The sequence below is a fragment of the Talpa occidentalis genome, unplaced genomic scaffold (genome assembly GCF_014898055.3).
Source record: "Talpa occidentalis isolate TD23 unplaced genomic scaffold, MPIMG_talOcc4v2.1 talOcc4.8, whole genome shotgun sequence".
Taxonomy (NCBI): Eukaryota; Metazoa; Chordata; class Mammalia; order Eulipotyphla; family Talpidae; genus Talpa; species Talpa occidentalis.
The window spans coordinates 57,265,341-57,283,358 of NW_023605194.1; the positions used below are offsets into that span (position 1 = coordinate 57,265,341).

At 35.8% G+C, this 18,018-nt stretch overlaps 1 protein-coding gene across 7 annotated transcripts in view; it reads left to right on the forward strand.

Moving 5' to 3' along the window:
• PCDH15 (protocadherin related 15) overlaps positions 1-18,018 on the forward strand; it is a 1,524,279-nt gene that overhangs the window by 1,116,540 nt on the left and 389,721 nt on the right. For all 7 annotated transcript variants that reach the window (XM_054690675.1, XM_054690674.1, XM_054690669.1 and 4 more), the window contains one exon: positions 7,760-7,879. In XM_054690675.1, the coding sequence (XP_054546650.1) occupies positions 7,760-7,879 (120 nt within the window). The remainder of the gene's footprint in view (positions 1-7,759; positions 7,880-18,018) is intronic.

Sequence of the window (18,018 nt, forward strand, 5' to 3'; positions counted from 1 at the left end):
ACTGGGAGGTACACAAGCTGTTGATCTGTCTTTCCGGAGGATATGCAACTACACCCTAAAGTCATTCTTTATGCTGTTGGGCTTTTTATGGAGTATGGCCTAGCTCTACCTGGCTTTTCTTTGCTCACTTTAGGGTGGGATGGGGGGGAGCCTGCTTTGAGCAAGCTGCCCCAATGGCTTCCAATTTTCTGTGTCCATTCATGCTAGGGAAATTGCAATTGCGCCACAATTTCACAATATCCTGGGTTTCCCCCACATGGCTTGATTGTTTGACCCCCTATCCCTTAGTTTTTTAACTCCCTGGGGAAGTCCTCAGGCAGTGTAGCTGGTTAGGAACACCTGAATTTTTCTAGGAGCACGTCGCAGTGTTTTCCAGGGAGAGGGGGATTCCAGCCTCTTTGTTCTGCCACATTGTGGGTCATAATAATAAGTTAAAGTTGTTGGTGGTTAAGATTTAGCATTTAAAAGTTATTGGTTATCAGACATGGCTAGATCTGCTCACCATTTTCTAAAAACCTAGATGAATTTTTAGAAAACTCTAGATGAGTATGGCATTTTATATTATAATTTGTATTTTTAAGGAATATTACATATCAATATATATAATCCTTTAAAATGTTGCTGGACACAAAATTTGTCAAAAACCTATAACCCAGTATATTTTACTGGACTAAATAGTGAAATTTTTGCAGCAATAATATATACAGTTTTAGACCACTGTTCTTGATCATTTCATCTTTCCCAATTTTATTGTTTATGTTTCTATAATGCAAAGTCAGACTATGTTTCAAAGAAAATATTCTTATATATGGTCTTCAACTGTGAGGTCAATGTGCTGTTTATTTTTTGCTACAATACTGTTTCTTAGAATTGTTATTCAGTGTTGGAATGTGGAAATGACATTGAAAATTTCCGGAAGAAAATAAAATCATTCTGTAGTTCAAATGCAGTTGAATATTAGTCATTTTATCAGATGAGGGTTAAAAGACTTCTTTTTGTCTGTTTTACTTTTTATTCACTTTGATATGTGTAAAGGGCAGAAACAGACATGGTGCAGGTTTTCTATGATCTAGCAGACCGGGTGAAGGAGAAGTCAGAGTTCTCAGTGGTTTTTGCAGGTCTTTTATTGGGATTACCAAGTACACGGCAGGCAGGGGCACTGGGGGGCCAGTAGGCTGGCAGGCCTCCCAGCCCCCAGCACGTCTTCACTGTGGGCTCTCTGGCCTTCTCTCGGCTTCTGCTTCTCTTGCTTCTCACTTCTCTCTTGGCTTCTGCTCGGCTTCTACTGGCATCCTCATGACACCGCCCCTGAAAGCCCAGTTGAATCCATCTGCCTATGCCCACACCCTACTCCAGGTGCCCGCCATCAGGCATGCATTCAGGACCGCAAGGATCCATCATCTGTCCTGATGGCGGGAGGGCAGAAAAGCCTGACATTTTTCCTTACCCTATGTAAAGGCAGGAAGGACACTGTGCAGGTTTTCTGATCCCATGCAGACCAGGAAAAGGAGGAGTCAGAGTTCTCAGTGGTTTTTTGCAGGTCTTTTATTGGGTCCACTGGGTACGTGGCAGGCAGGGGTGCTGGGAGGCTGGCAGTCCTCCCAGCCCCCAGCAAATCTTCACTCTATCTGGGCTCTCTGGCATTCTCTGCTTCTGCTTCGGGCTTCTTCTCTTTCAGCTTCTCTCTGGCTTCTCTTTAGACTTCTGCTGCTGGCGTCCCCGTGATGCCACCCTTAAAAAGCAGTCTTAGCGCAGGTGTACCCACTTCAGGTGCCCGCCATCAGGCATGCATTCAGGATCACAGGGTTCCCTCATCTATCCTGATGGTGGGAGGACAGAAAAGCCTGATTTTTTACCTTACCCTACACCCTACAATATGTAATCATAGATTTAAGGCATACTACTTTGACTTACTTGCTTATTCCCTTAAAAATATTTCTTTCCTCAAATTTAAAAAAAAAAACCCTCTTTATAAAAGTGTTTACCAGAAGTGAAGAAGGAAAATTGTGTATAAATTGGATAAAATAGGTCAATTATATGGTGAAGGAATGCAGCTAGAGGTTGACTTGTAATGTTGTACACCTATAGGCTATATAGTGTTATAAACCAATATATTTCAAATAAAATGAAGTAAATTGTTAAAAAATGTTTTCTGTAACGGTGTGTTGATATAAAAATAAGTGTTACAGCAAATTGTTCCATTAAGTGCATATTAAATAAGCTTGTTGGTTGGTAAGCTCTCAGTCTGGGCTTTTAGTCCACATTGATGGCAGGACCTTCAAATTTTGCATGAACTTTCCCATTCCTTCCCTCATTATCAGTATTTTTGTCTTGGCAATTTTACTTCAGGATCTTGCCCCTTCATTTAGCCCAGTATCATATGCTATCTCAGTGAGTAGGTTAAAAGAAATGGACATACTTCTTTCAAAATTTTCAGATACCTACTCTTGACGTTATTTTGCTTGTTTGTTTCATTTTGTCTTTGTTGTGTCTTTGATTTTTAAATTCAGTTCTTGGCATAGTCATTATATTTTGTTTTATTTTTTAAAGATTTATTTATACAAGCACTGGGTACAGTTAGAAGCACAGGAGGGTGAGAGAATTCACCAGAGCCGGAGGGGAGAGCAGAGCAGGCAGACTGACGAAGTACACTGCTGAGGGGAGCAGTGGGCGGCAGGAGAGGTCTGCGCACCATGTGGGGCCCTCGCCTGGCACCGGGGAATGGACCAGCGCTGCAGAGGCTGCGGGCAGCTTCACAACCCATCGCTCAACCGCTGCGCCACCGGGGAGGCCCAGTCATTATATTTTAGTAACAAAAGTCTTTTGTTGAACTTTAAGTTTGCTTTATTAAATATTTGGATATAAATTATGGTCATTCAATTTTATAATTTCATAATTTAAAAATCAATAACTACATAAGAATGGGTGCATTTTTATAAGACAGAATTATGTCTTTGGCAGAAGGCAGCATATCAATAAACATAATGTTAACTTGGAAGTCCTTTAGGAAAAAAATTTCCACTCAACCCATCCCCTAATTTGGGTTTCTCACACAGTTCTTTTACATGCTCTTAATTCATCCTCTTACTTCATCCTCAGTTCTGTTTGAGCTACAGGAAGTAAAAGTTTTCCTTTGTATTTTCTTTTAGCACCATCTTTGATAGTCTCTTTTTCCTTTCCCTCCCACTTCACTCTTTTTTTTTTTTAAGATTTATTTATTCATGCATACAAGAACTGGGGTACAGGCCAGAGGTGTGGGGGGTGAGAAGATTCACCAGAGACAGAGTGAGGAACAGAACAGGCACACTGCCTGAAACACACTGCTGAGGGGAGGAGCGGGAACGACCGGAGAGGTCTGCCACACCATGTGGGTATCTCCCTGCCTGGCCGGGATCAAACCCGCACTGCAGAGACTGCAGACAGCTTCACAGAGCTGCACTCTACCGCCTGCACCACCAGGGGAGGCCCCCTCCCACTTCACTCTTAACCTCACAGCCCTCATTGTATTTATTAATGTCTACAAGCTTTAGTAATGCATTAAATTACCTGCTATATCAATGCCAGTTTCTGTTCCTGAGGTTCTGAATTGCTTTAGTATACACGATGTACTTAAACATCCTCCCATTTACTGTAAATGGCTGAATCTCATCTTTCCTATGACTGAAGAGTATTCCATAGTGTGGATCTACCATATCTTTTTTTTTTTTTTAATAGAGGCATGTTTTATTTGTTTGTTTGTTTGTTTGTTTGTTTGTTTTTGTTTATACATGCACTGGGTACAGTCAGAAGCGCGGGAGGGTGAGAGAATTCACCAGAGCCAGAGCAGGGAGCAGAGCAGGCAGAAGGACCGAAGTACACTGCTGAGGAGAGGAGTTGGGCAGCAGGAGAGGTCTGCGCGCCATGTGGGACCCTCCTCCAGTGGCCGGGGAGCAGCTGGGGATCGAACCGGCGCCGCAGAGGCCGCGGGCAGCTTCGCAACCCGGAGCTCAACTGCTGCGCCACCGGGGAGACCCTACCATATCTTCTTGATCTGGTCATTTGTTAATTAACATTTAGGCTACTTCCATGTCCTAGTTATTATAAATCATGCTAATATGAACACAGTCAAACATAAAGTTTGTGTGTGTGTGTGTGTGTTTTTTTTTTGATGTTCTCATTCTTTAAAATGTTCAACTGGTTTTGCTGAGTCAGATGGTATTACAGTTTTTAATTTTTTTAGGTGAATTCATCTAGACTTCCATAATGGTTGTACCACTTTACAGTCCCACTACAGTGTAATAGTTTCTCTTTCTCCACATCCTCTCCAGAACTTGCTGTTTGAGGTCTTTTTAATATGTGTCATCCTAACTGTGTGAGATGGTCTCTCTTTGTGGTTTTAACCTTTATATTTCTTATTGGAGGCTATAATGTTAATTTTTTCATTTGACTCTTTCTTGATATTCTTTCGTTAAGTGTCTGTTCAGAGGAGATGCCTATTTATTAATTAGGCTGCTATTTTTGTTGTTAAATTGTGTGAGTTTTTTTGGGGGGCCCTCCCTGGTGGTGCAAGGGGTTAAGCATCAGCATTATAAAGCAATCTGCAGCTACTGCATCAGGAGTTTGATCACTCCCCCTTACTCCCCCCCAGACAGGGAGCAACCCACATGGCGCAGCTAACCTCTCCTATCTTGCCTGCTGCTACTCCCCTCAGCAGTGTATTTCAGCCATTCTGTCTATTCTGTTACCCAGTCTGTCTCTAGTGAATCCTCTCCCCCCAACACCTCTGGCTTGTACCACACTTCTTGTATGCATAAATAAATAAATTTTAAAAAATAGATGGTTTTCCTTTAAATAGCGAAAGCTTGGACTTTGCTTTGAAATCAAGTCCCTCTGCAACTTTTTGCTGGTGAATTCAGGCCATATTTATTTAAGATGATTATTGAGACATATGTGTTCATAACCATTTCTTTAATTTTAGTTTTCCTTGACTTTTTATTCAGTAAGATTTCCATTTTATCTTTTGTTCAGGTTTCATTTCTATTATCTTATATATTACTTCTATGACTTTTCTTGAAGGTTCTCCTAAGGTTAGTATATGACGGGCTGTTTGTGTAAGTCTTTGGACCGTTTGGTCTGAGACACATATAATTGACCACATTATTACTCATCTCCTCCTCCATGTTATATGGTTTATGCATTTGATACCTCTATATTTATTGTTCTGTTTCTTCATAATAACCCCTTTAGACTTCTTTCATGTGCTGCTCTGTATTGATAAATTCTTTCAGTTTGTGCTGTTTAGTGAAACTCCTTACTCCATCTGTCTTGATTGTTAATCTTGCTGGTGTAAAGGAGTCTAGGTTGGAATTCTTTTCTTTAACAACATTAAGAATCTCTTGTTAATCCTCTTGTGCTGGTGATATTTGTATTGCAAACTGCTGAGAGTCTGATTCGTGTTTCCATTAAGTTTCTCATTTTTCTGTTGATGATTTTAGTATCCTGTCCTCTTTGGCATTCAACAGTCTTACTACAATATGCCTTAGTGTCTGCATCTCTAGTATTATTTTGTTTGGGCTCTTTGGCCTCCTCCTTGGTCACAATATCTGGCTTGTGTCTTCAGTTGAGATGTTTCTTAGCAATTATTCTTTTAAATAAGTGTTCCATGTCTTTGTCTTTCTCTTCTCCATTTGGCACCCCAAAAATATAGATATACTTTCTCTTTTAGTTGCTTAACAGGGTTCTCACACTATTTTCATTTTTAATTTTTCTTTATGTTGTTTAATTGTGTGTTTTCTGATATTGTGTTTTCAAGGTCATTAATTCTCTCAAATACTTACATGTGTGCTGATGAGGCACTCAGTTTTGTTGTTTCATTCAATTATAGTATTTCTTAGCTCTGCTACTTCTAATTGCAACAGTCTTTTTTCTCAGTCTACTTTTCTCCTGTTTTATAGCCTCCAATTTTATTTAAAAAATATTCTAAGTATTAAGTGTTATAGCAGTTATAACTTGAACACCTCTTTAGTCATGACCTGCTTTTCAGCTGGTTTGAGACTTCTGTCAGTGTTTTTTTTTTTTTTTTTTGGTATCTTCATTTTTATATTCAGTGGGTTGTAATAGGGATAGACTTTCTGACTGGTGTTTTTCTCTTCTCTCTGCCAAACTGTTCATCCTAGTGTGTCCTGTGATTGTCCATTTTTTACTTCAGGGGAGTTTTGCTTTTCTCTGCTGCAATCTAGTTGTGAGTACAGGGGGCAGTCAAACATAGTGTCTTCATACCACTGCCATTTCGTTGACTCCTCCTTTATCGCTTCTCTGGAGTTTACCTCTTAAAACTGCCTCTAGGAAAGTAACTTTATAAATATGTAAGATTTGTTTCTATAAACTTAACTGTATTATTTTTCTAAATTAGATGACACAAATTTGATTTGTCATGTGGGCTGTGTCAATGAATGACTTTTTTAGTATTTTAATTCTCTAAAACCTAGTGCCAACCTTAGAGGGAAGAAATTTCTTATAAAATAGAATATTCAAAGACTAGTAGCATTGACTTCACTTTCCCCTATGTCAAGACATTGCTGGGGTTGAGTAGCAGCTACCTACTTGGTGAGGGTATGTGCTTTCCAGTTTATTAATATTCCCATCAGACTTATTAATTTACATTACTCCTTAGACTCTGTAGACATTTTGGTTACAGCCACTAAAAATGGAAATGAATGAGATAACTCCCATTCCCCCTCTCAAATGACTTATCTATGAGGGGATTACATTTAAAAATGATAATTCATATCTCAGAAAAAATAAAAACACTGTGCTCTGTAAAGGTACAAAGTTTTTATTTTTTGACAAAATTCATGTATTCATTGTGCCAATGTAATGATTAAAGAAATAAAGTGTGATAAAAGCACAACAAAAAAGGCAACCTATTCTGAGTGGGGTGGAAAATTATGTGTCAGGGCTGTTTTAGGGGAAGTTGATAATTAATTGAAATAAATTTATCTTATGAGTAGAATTCCAGGTAAAATTTGAGAACTGGAGGCTGTTGATGTAGAAATACATAGTGCAAATAATTACAGGTAAGAGAAAATAACAGTGATTTTCTGGAGATTAGTAAGAAATAAAGCTACCAAGCCCAATGGCCAATCATGAACTTAAATGTGACTCTAAGTCTTATCGTTCTTGTTACAATCTGAAATTAAAAGATATAACCATGACTTCAACTGTTATCACATGACTTTATAATCAACCAATTTTACACGCTGAAGAAATGCCCAGCTTATGCTCTGTTCTGATTGAACAGAATGGGGTTTCCACACTCTCTAACCTCTTTTTACCAAACTTGACACCACAAATAATTACCAATATGGATTTCATTGATCTCTCTGAAATGGTTTCTGATTTTAAAGTAAATTTCTCAAACTATATAAGTTCTAGTTTGTAGGTCACAATGGATCAAAGATTTTTTAGGTGGGAATAACACGCACATTTTCCCCACAGGAGCTGTTAATGTCACTAAGTGTTCTAAATGCATTTGACACTGAGGGAGGGTCTTCAGGGTTTTTTTTTTTTTTACCCAACGGATGGACCATAACATTAGAAATATAAACTTTTATAATATTTATGTAAAGTTTGTAAGTATCCTTTTAAATATGCTGTAGGTCTCCAATTGTAGGTAAATGCCTTTCATTTTAGTTTTTGAATAAATGCCTCATTTTTGTGCAGGAGAACCCTGATACGCGACTGATGAAATCACAATTTACTTTTTTATTTTTCTTTTTAGCTCACTCCAGTTGGCACCACAATATTTACAGGATTTTCAGGGGACAATGGAGCTACAGACATTGATGATGGCCCAAATGGACAGATAGAATATGTTATTCAGTATAATCCAGATGACCCGGTATGTAAAATCCTGTCTGCTTGGAACTTCCCCATGAGGAAGAAAGTTGAAGTTTAGTCTAGCTTACACTTAACTGTATCATTTTAATACTCATCTCCTGGAACCACAGTAGTAATCATGGGTTTTATTTATTTATTTTTTTTCTTTTTATTTTCTTTTCTTTTATTTTTTTTTTACATTTTTATTTTTTTATTTTTTTAATAATAAATTTTATTTTTATATTCCCCATACAATTTCAACCCCTCCATTCTGAACCCAATCCCTCCTCTCCTCCCCCCACCCACAAAAAGTGTCTCTGGATCATAATTTTTGTTGATTTTCACTTTCTTATAGTTATTCAATTTCCTGGTACCTTATTTAAGTTTTCTAGATTCCTGCTATGAGTGAGAATACAACTTTGAGATGACTTTTAATTTTTAGTATTATTTAAAAGAGATAATCATGTTTAAAACCCATGATTGAGATCAATCTCAATCATGGGTTTTAAACATGATTATCTCTTTTAATTTAGATTGAGATTGGTCTCAATCATGGGTTTTAAACATGATTATCTCTTTTAAATAATACTAAAAATTAAAAGTCATCTCAAAGTTGTATTAAGAAACTTGTACTTTTAAAAGCAGTTTTGATAATATCTGTAGATAAAGCTTAAAGTGTATTTATATATGTAGTATACCATTTTTTATAAATTATCATCTTTGCAGGTTTCTAAATATCATAAACATAAATGGCACAGCCAATATGATTCAAATGTTCTGTGGAAGTTGCAAATTAATACTTCTACTCTGACATCATCTGTGATGATGACAATCCCTGAAAATGCAAATATCTAAAAATTTCTCTTATAAAATCAAAACTAGAGAAAAGCAAACAAAGCTTCTAATAATAGGCACCCTTTTATTTGGATTAAACCAAGATATTTTTATATTGCTTCTTAGACTTTGAAATAATTTCTTCAAATGCAACATTATTCAAAACAAAGATAAACTTAGAATTATTTTGTTCAAGTTAGAGCTGGAAGTCCTGCTTGCTATCCTTCCCTTTGTTTTCACCTGTAGTAGGTTCTCAAAATACCTTGGAATCCCCAGAGTTTAGTTTTAAATTACTCTAAATTCATGTGTTTCCTTTAATTATTCTAAATGTTTAATACTAGGAATATACAACAGTGTTGAAAATAACATGATTTTTTTTTAATCATCTTGAGCTTATGTATTCAAAAGAAGAATGAAACAAATTAAAAAAAAAACTGAAGATTTTATGGAAACTAACAGCTCACAGTGAGATTTATCTCACACTTTTATTGTGAGAATTAAGTAATTGTGATTATATTTTTTATTCTTAAAAATCAGTTTTTGAGTAGTAATATTTCTGTTGCAAAGGAGAGAAAATAAGCTCATAGGTGAAGGGATTTGCCATAACCATTTCTAAAATGTAATCAGGACTCCAATTTCAGAATAACATGCACCCTACTCTCTGTTCATATTGTATTGTAATAAAATATTTTCTTCGGTATTTAGGTTTTAAAAATAATTCTATGTGTATGCCATGTTTGTAACTTACATTTTACAATGGCTATTTCCTAATCTGTACTCCTCAGACTCTAAAGATGAAATCTCTCAGCAAATATAGAATGACCAACTTGTGTTTATCTAAGGAAAACACTTATGATATTTCATTTAAAAAAATCCAAACCTGTCCAAGATCTGGACAATGTAAGACAAAGTTTATTACTTTAAAAGCTATATTTTAGAATTTTAGATACATTTTAACTCAGTTTTTCTTCACAATACACCTTGAAGCAATTACTATAGATTTTAGTCAATAGTTTAGGATATAAAGACTCAGAGAAATTAAGTGGCTAAGGTTACCCAGAAGTAGATGATAAAGCCAAAATTTGAACCCAGAAAGATTGACTTCAGAGACCCTGCTCTTAATTTTCACTCCCTGGGCTTTGCAAAATGAATATTAGAAAAAATGCTTAGATATTCAGGATGTTGTAAAGATAAAGGCAATAGTACATATAATACATTTAATTGTCTTAATTCCTGACTTATAAATACTTATGATAATTTTACTTTGTAGTTTTAGAATGTAAACTACTATAAAGCAAAGATAAATTGTTTCTCTAGATGCATATCTATGCATATTCTATGTTTTTTGGCTAATACTACATTCATTTGACATTTTGTTACATGATAAACCATTTTTTTAAAGCTGCATAATTTTGTCTTATTTACATTAAGTACTATTTATCTACCCAAAGTCCTACTAGCAGACATTTCAGTTGCTTCCACTTTATCCCTAGTAGAAACAGCATGACACTGAACAACATGTCTGATTCTTTGTTGAGGATTAATTTCTAGAATTGTTGTGCCATGTCAAAGGTGTGCTTTTGGTATAGATTGGGAAAAGATCTTCCAAAAAGGGGCACAAATTGACACTCCCTTCACAGGCTATTCCACTCACGCTGGTTGTGTTTCTTCTTTACCTCTTTACCAGCCTGATCAATGAAGTATTTTGTTACATTTTAATTTATTAAATTTTTTTAGTATGTTTAAAATATATTTTCCCCCATTCACTTGTCTGAAGACTAGATGCTTTCTACTGATCTGCATTCAAGGTCACTATGCCCTATGTCATTTCCATTCTGTTAAATCTATCCTTTTTTTTATTCAATTTTCTGGCACTATATAATTTTTAAGTCTAAATTTTCCTTAATTTTATTCAAGTATTTCTTTCCTAAGATTTTCAAACTTTTTAATTTTATTTCTAAAAATGCATAGCTATAATAGCTGCTTTAAAATCCTTATCCACACAGCTGCCCTCCCTGCCCACCTGTGACTATGCATATATCGGTTTCTTCCTTTCTCTGTTTCCTAATAAACCTGTCCTTCTAAGATTAAAAAAAAAAAAAATCCTTGTCTGAATGTTCTAATATGTCTTCCTTAATATTCTCTCCTCTTAAAAAGATATCCCATTTCCTGGTTCATCATATGTTATGTTGTTTTGGGATCCTGGACGTTGTAAATGTTGTAAGGAGATTCTTGATTTTACTGCAATACAGTATTTTTTTTTTTTTTTTTAGCAGATAACTGAAAACTCTTTTGGGTGCAGTTCAAATCTCAATTAGGCATATGTTTTTCTTAGTTGACTTGCTTATAGCCTGTCCCATGCAGATGTGGCTTTAGAAACTAACTAGAAATTAGGACACAGATTATAAATTGAATATATTCTCCTTTTTGAATTTCTGATTTCTAATATCCCTCCTTCACTTTCTATCAACTTTGTGGGTCTCAAAAGGTAACCCTAATTTTTCAGACCAGAAAGACTTCAAGCAGTCTATCAGAGTTGTAATTGCCTCTTGAGTTGCTCAGTTTAGTCTCCACTCAGACTAACTGCCATAGAATATGAATCTTAACCATGTTGCCTATGTATAGTCTCCCCCAGGATGGGCCTGTGTTGACTCTATATTCAGGAATGTCAGGATTTTCTTTCTTTTTTTTTTTTTTTTGGCATATAAATTGTCAGATAAAAGATATTCAGCCATATAGAAGCAGAACAATTCCTTAATATTCAAAAAATATTTTTAGAAGCTTGATGCTCTTACTCATTTTCTCTTCTGAAGCGTTCTGGTTTTCCTAAATATTAGGGGGTACCAACAATGTTAGAAATATTTCAAGTTTTACTCAGAAAAGTGAAACATACAATCATTGTATCCATAACTGTAGACTAAAATTGATAAATTGTCAGCTAATTTACCATTGCTACTAGCTTTTTTAATCAGAAATACTAAAATCTAAAATGACTTTAGGCTATTTTTCTCTATGAGAAAGGAAAAAAAATGGGGAAAGTATTGAAAAAAAGAGGGGGATCATAGGTGTCAATTCATCTCTCTATAAAAATAAAAGGATATTCCCAATATAGGCACGTATGTGACGATATCCTCATATAGCTGTATTCCTAAAAATTAGAAAAATAACAAAATATATTACATGAAATTATTAAATTGAAGACTCATCAAATACAACAACTTTTAATTTTTGTTACTAAATGTTACCACTAATCCTTTGACAAATCTCAGGGGATATGTAATACAGCTGTTATCTGTTTCTTTTTTTTAAAGATTTATTTATTTATGCATACAAGAATTGGGGTACAGGTCAGAGGCATGGGAGGTGAGAGGATTCACCAGAGACAGAGTGGGGAACAGAACAGGCAGATTGACTGAAGTACACCGTTGAGGGGAGCAGCAGACAAGACAGGAGAGGTCTCCTGCACCATGTGGGTAGCTCCCTGGCTGGGAATCGAACTTGTGCTGCAGTGGTTACCCATACCTTCATAGTGCGGTGCTTAATACCTTGTGCCACCAGAGAGGCTCTGTTATCGGTTTCAGTGTAACATTATCACAAAAATTTACTGCCTTAAAACAACAGACACTTATTTTATTTTAGTTTCTATGGCTAAAATCTGGATATAGCTTCATTGGACTCTTGCTTATGCTCTCACAAAGTTGAAATCAAGGTGTTGACCAGATTTGTTTTCATATGGAAACTTAACTAGGGAAGGATTTCCTTCCAGGTAAACTCAAATTGTGATCAGAATTCATTATTTCATGGTAGTAGGATAGAGTCTTGTATTTTTGTCATCCTTTGATTAGAGATTGTGCTCAGCATTTGGAGATCACCTTACATTTCTTAACCGCTTCTTTCATTAAGTCTGCTCAGAGGCATCTAGAGCAAATTTGTTTGTAAGACAGAGTTTATATATCAAAATGCAATCACAAGAGAGACAGTTTATCACATATACTATATTCTGTTGGATAAATGCATATAAGAGAGGTCCTGCCCACACTACAGGGAAGGATATTATACAGAGAAATGAGTTGCTTATCAGGAAGCAGGGATAGAAAGTGGTCCCTTAAGAGCCTGTCTATAACACCTATTATAATGTTCAGCATTATTATCATCATTTTTAAATGCCATACAAACAGATCTACTATGAAAAAAATTTGAGCCTTTTTTTTAAACAAATTTATGCCAAAATAAAGGGGATGAAGTACCTGTTCTAGACCTAATAAAGGGCAAGTATGTGATAATGTTTGCATCTGTAATATTTTTCTAACCCTACTTATGTTTGTGATCTGGATGGAGAGTTACACTAGATGTGAAAGAAAGAATTAGGTATTTTTACTCTCCCAAATTATAAAATTTCAGTTGTCAATGTTGTATACTTTTCACTGAAACAAAGCACATTATTTAATCACTGAACAAAATAAAAATTAAAATTGAGTTTTTGGTTTCTTTCCTTTGACTATTCTGTTTATTGCATTTTATCTAAAATAAAGAAGGGAGAAGTTTGTGCCTAAAGAGCTACTGAGCTGATAGACCAAATTCAAACCAAAAACATTTGTGCTGTTTTCAAAACTTTCTGGTTTTTCCTCTCTTTGAAGACATGCAAGGAATATACTTTTCTTCATTGTAGGAAATTACTTGCTCTGGCTCATGAAATGTGAATTCAAAAAACTGCTAAGTACAAGTTGGCATTTTCCCTTCCACTGCTGGAGAAAAACATGCTGAAGTCTAATGTCTTTTAGCACAAGTTCCTAAATGACAATAGAAACAGAGCCCATGTACTTAATTATATTAGATGTGCATATAAATATAAAAAGAGCAAGAATAACACATTGTTATGTTAAGCCATTAATTTGGATATTTAGCTGTTGCATCATAACCTAACTTTCCTTAGCTAATAATTAGACCAACCAAAAATAATTGTAAATACCTCATTATTAAAGTCCTCTATACAATACATGGGAAGAATTTTTACTGTGTTTATCAAGTTGCTGACTACTTTTTTGTGTCTTCATGTTAATACAAATACATTGACCTCATTACATTGTTTAATAAAACGGAAAAAAAAAAAAAAAGACTCCTAAAATTGGGACAGAATTTATCATATGCTCTACAGAAATTTTCAGTTTGGAACTTAATCTTATATGGAAAATGCAATTATAATAGGTATTCTGATGCTTCAAATCTCATTGTTAGCTAGTTTAATAAAACTATCCATATAATAGATTATCATATCACTCTATTATGTTATTCTCACTTTTTTTAATACCAGACTGAAGTGATGTTTTCTCTGCATTTTAATGATTTGACTAATGTGATAAGGAGGGAACTGATGACATATCCCTCCTAGCATTCTCCAGTGCATGAAATAGACAGCACAGCATTTCTATTAACTACCTTTGCCACTCAGAAAAGCACTGAAGGCATTTAACCAATATGCGTGGGTAGTTTCTTTCTTGTAGGTATTAGAGTGATATTTCAGTGGATGGTAACATCTTTTAACATTTTTATCCTCCTGAGTAGATTGTCCTTCTTTTGTAATATAGTTGACTCCCTATAGTGTTGAAAGAATTGAGAAAAAAGTGAAACATAATTTCTTTTGTAATGTGTAAGCATATGATACACTTTATTTTCCTGAGTCAGGAAGTTAATACCAGTTTAAATGCAAATTTTTTAACAAATCATCATCCTGAAATATTTTGCATATAAGTCAAAGTCCAAATTTCAGATGTTATTAAATATTTAAAATATTTTAGGCTAAGCAAAAACAACTATTGCTTACTTTAGGTAAGTTACTAAGAATATTATCTGTATTTTAATAATGTTTTTACAGGGTGCATTATATAAAGACAGTCTCATGATTCTATAAAATCATATTATTGTTATTTTACAATGACCTCTCATGATTGTTAAGTCTAAAGACCTTATGTAAAAGTTTGAAACTGCTGTAAGTCTTGAGATTATTTAATTTTACAAAAAGGAAAAAATAGGCCTCTAATCCCAACCAGAGACCTCTTAATAAATTTTCTGGGAAATTGGTTAGAACAAGTTGAAATTAATGTAATTATGACCTTAAATGTTTCCTTAAATGTGCATATATATGTCTATGTGTGTGGCAGGAAAAGAACGTTCTGGGTAAAACAGAAAAACAATGATCAGATTATTGCTATTAGGAGCACATTCTATATAATTATCTAGATAATTGGCGAACTCAAAAGCAGTGTTTTGGAGAACACAATAGAACCAACACAGAGATAAAAGAATAAAAAAAGGGTGTCCCTGTTGGCGCAAGGGGTTAAGTACTGCACTATGAGGCAATCCACAGCCTCTGCAGCACAAGTTCAATACCCGGCCAGGCAGAGAGCAACACACATGATGCAGCAGACCTTTCCTGACTTACCTGCTGCTCCCCTCAGCAGTGTACTTTGGTCAATCTGCCTGTTCTGTTCCCCACTCTGTCTCTGGTGACTCCTATCCCCCTACCCCTGCATCTCTGGCCTGTACCCCAGCTCTTGTATGCATAAATAAATAAATCTTTAAAAAAAGAATTAAAAAAATGAAATAGTGCAAGCAATTTCTTGGTTAATTTAATAAGAAATAACATCCAAGTCATAGGGGTTCCTGAAAAAGAAAGAGAAAGTATAGAAAACTGATTAAAAGAAATAATTATTGACAGCCATGTCAACCTGGGAAACAAACCTAACATCCTTGTCCAAGATGCCCAAATCGTTCTGAATAAAATAATAGCCCACAGAAAGACTCTGAGAGACATTACAATAAAACTGCTCAAGACTAATGACAAGGACATTGTGACAAAAAGGGGTAATGTAAGGGAACATCAATTAGACTTTCGGCAAAATTTTTAGTAGAAACCTTATAGGCAAAAAGGGTAGACAGACATCAGTTTGTCCCCCTATGTCTCCAAAAATATTACTGGGTTTCAAAGTCAGGTCTAGATAACTAGTTTCAGTAGTCCAAAAATGAAAATTATTCCTCTGTGAAGGAATTTGAAAGAGACATAGAGTTATATGTCCCTGAGAATCTGATTTTTCCCTTACTTGATCTACAATTTGTGCTGCCAGTAGCTATACACCCTGTCAGGTGAAACTGGAGTGCAGGTTTTTATATTTGATAGTGGAGCTATTTGGAAATGGAAACAAGCATCCCTGCTCTTACTAGGGCCAAGAACAGGGGCTTTTTTGCTTCCTACATCATGTCAGCCAGAAATTTCTGATTTTCAGTGTTAGATCACACTATCAAGCTTCAGCATGGAGCTTCCCTACCTTGTACAGCAGCTTGTGGCAGTTGTAGGGACATTTGTCCCCAATCATTGGCCCCCTCTCCTGTTTCTTCTATATTCTGTATTGCCACTCTGTCAGTGCTGTCTGTAAACACCACAGCTTCTGGTCACCCACCTTCAAAAATGAATGTGCCTGGGTAATCATGTTTTTTTCCAGTGATAAGTTGATGTGAGACATGTGAGATATTTTGTTGATTTCTGGTTGTGCTTTCAGAAGATATTTTCATGGCACAAGTTATTTTAGCCCTCAAACTATTCTATTTTTTAAATCATGAAGTACAATTATTTGACAGCTTATTTGATTTTTCACAGTATATATAGGTTTTCTCCCCTCAGGTGTGGACACCATTGTTTTCCCACCACCAACGCACCCTAATGACACAACTTATTCTGATATGTTTTCTGGGTCTGTTGGAATGGCTCTTATGTTCATTCATCCATATTTGGTGAGCAGAACACCTCTAGATGGAAGGCTGTGCTGTTATAGTCTGCTGAAATAAGCAAGATATGCCTTTTGTTTCTTATAGTCATTGAACTGCTGGGGTAACCTGTTTAATTTCCATCTAGAAGTCTTGGTTTTGTAGCTGAGAGTCAAGATAGAATCTGTTTGACTCAAAGCAGGTTCTATAATACGCACACAAACACATATGTGTATATGTATGTGCACATATATGTGTATATGCACACACATATCAGCGTTATAAAAAGTTATAGGATCATCTTGATATTTATTACTAAGGAAGGCAGGTGGGATTAGACAGAGTAACAAAACAGTTTATAGTATTTATTAAAAATGGAAAACATGTAATGCTCATAATATTGTTACCTTAGACAAGTTTTCATTCAGTATTTTTTTTTTAAGATTTATTTATATATACAAGCACTGGGTACAGTCAGAAGCACGGGAGGGTGAGAGAATTCACCAGAGAGAGCGGGGAGCAGAACAGGCATATCTACAAAATACACTGGTGAGGGGAGCAGTGGGCGGCAGGAGAGGTCTGACACGCCATGCGGGACCTTCACCAGTGGCCGGGGATCTAACAGGTGCTGCAGAGGCTGTGGGTAGCTTCGCAACCCAGCACTAAACCACTGCGCCACCGGGAAGGCCCAGTATATTTAAAGGTTCATCTCCACTTGATATTAAGTCAGTTGATTAACCTAATATATCTAGCTTCAAAACCAGGACATACTAAGCTAATCATCTTTAAAAATATTTTAGAAAAAAATTTTTGAGTTGAGATTATAAGCAAATGTCAATACTCTTACTTAGGCTTAACTCAGCCACCTCTAGTATCTCTTTTTTTTTTTTTTTAATTCTAACAGTTGTTTTTTTTTTTTTTTTTTTTTTTTTTTTTTTTAAAGATTTATTTATTTATTTATTTATACAAGCACTGGGCACAGTCAGAAGCGCGGGAGGGTGAGAGAATTCACCAGAGCCAGAGCGGGGAGCAGAGCAGGCAGAAGGACCGAAGTGCACTGCTGAGGGGAGCAGCGGGCCGCAGGAGAGGTCTGCGCGCCATGTGGGACCCTCTGGTGGCCGGGGAGCAGCCGGGGATCGAACCGGCGCTGCAGAGGCTGCAGGCAGCTTCGCAACCCAGTGCTCAACCGCTGCGCCACCGGGGAGGCCCCTCTAGTATCTCTTAAAGCAAAAACTGAGCTATCTGTAACAGAATTAGCTGAGAGTTTGCTAGAAATGTATACTTTTAAGAATTTCTCAAATTTTGGGAAATAGATGTCTTTAATTTTCAATCTAAATTACATATTTCTGTGATTCTTCCAGTCTATAATTTTTGCTAATTATTGACCTTTGTTGTGTCACCATATAATACTTTTTAAAGACTGTATTATTTCTTACTCAATTCTGTTATGTGTTTTCTCATTAGATGAAGTTTTAGAGATATTACTAGAATAGTGCATTCAACATTTTTTTTTTTTGGTTAGAGGAAAAATATCTTAAAAATATAAGCACAGTTTGCTTTTAACTCTCA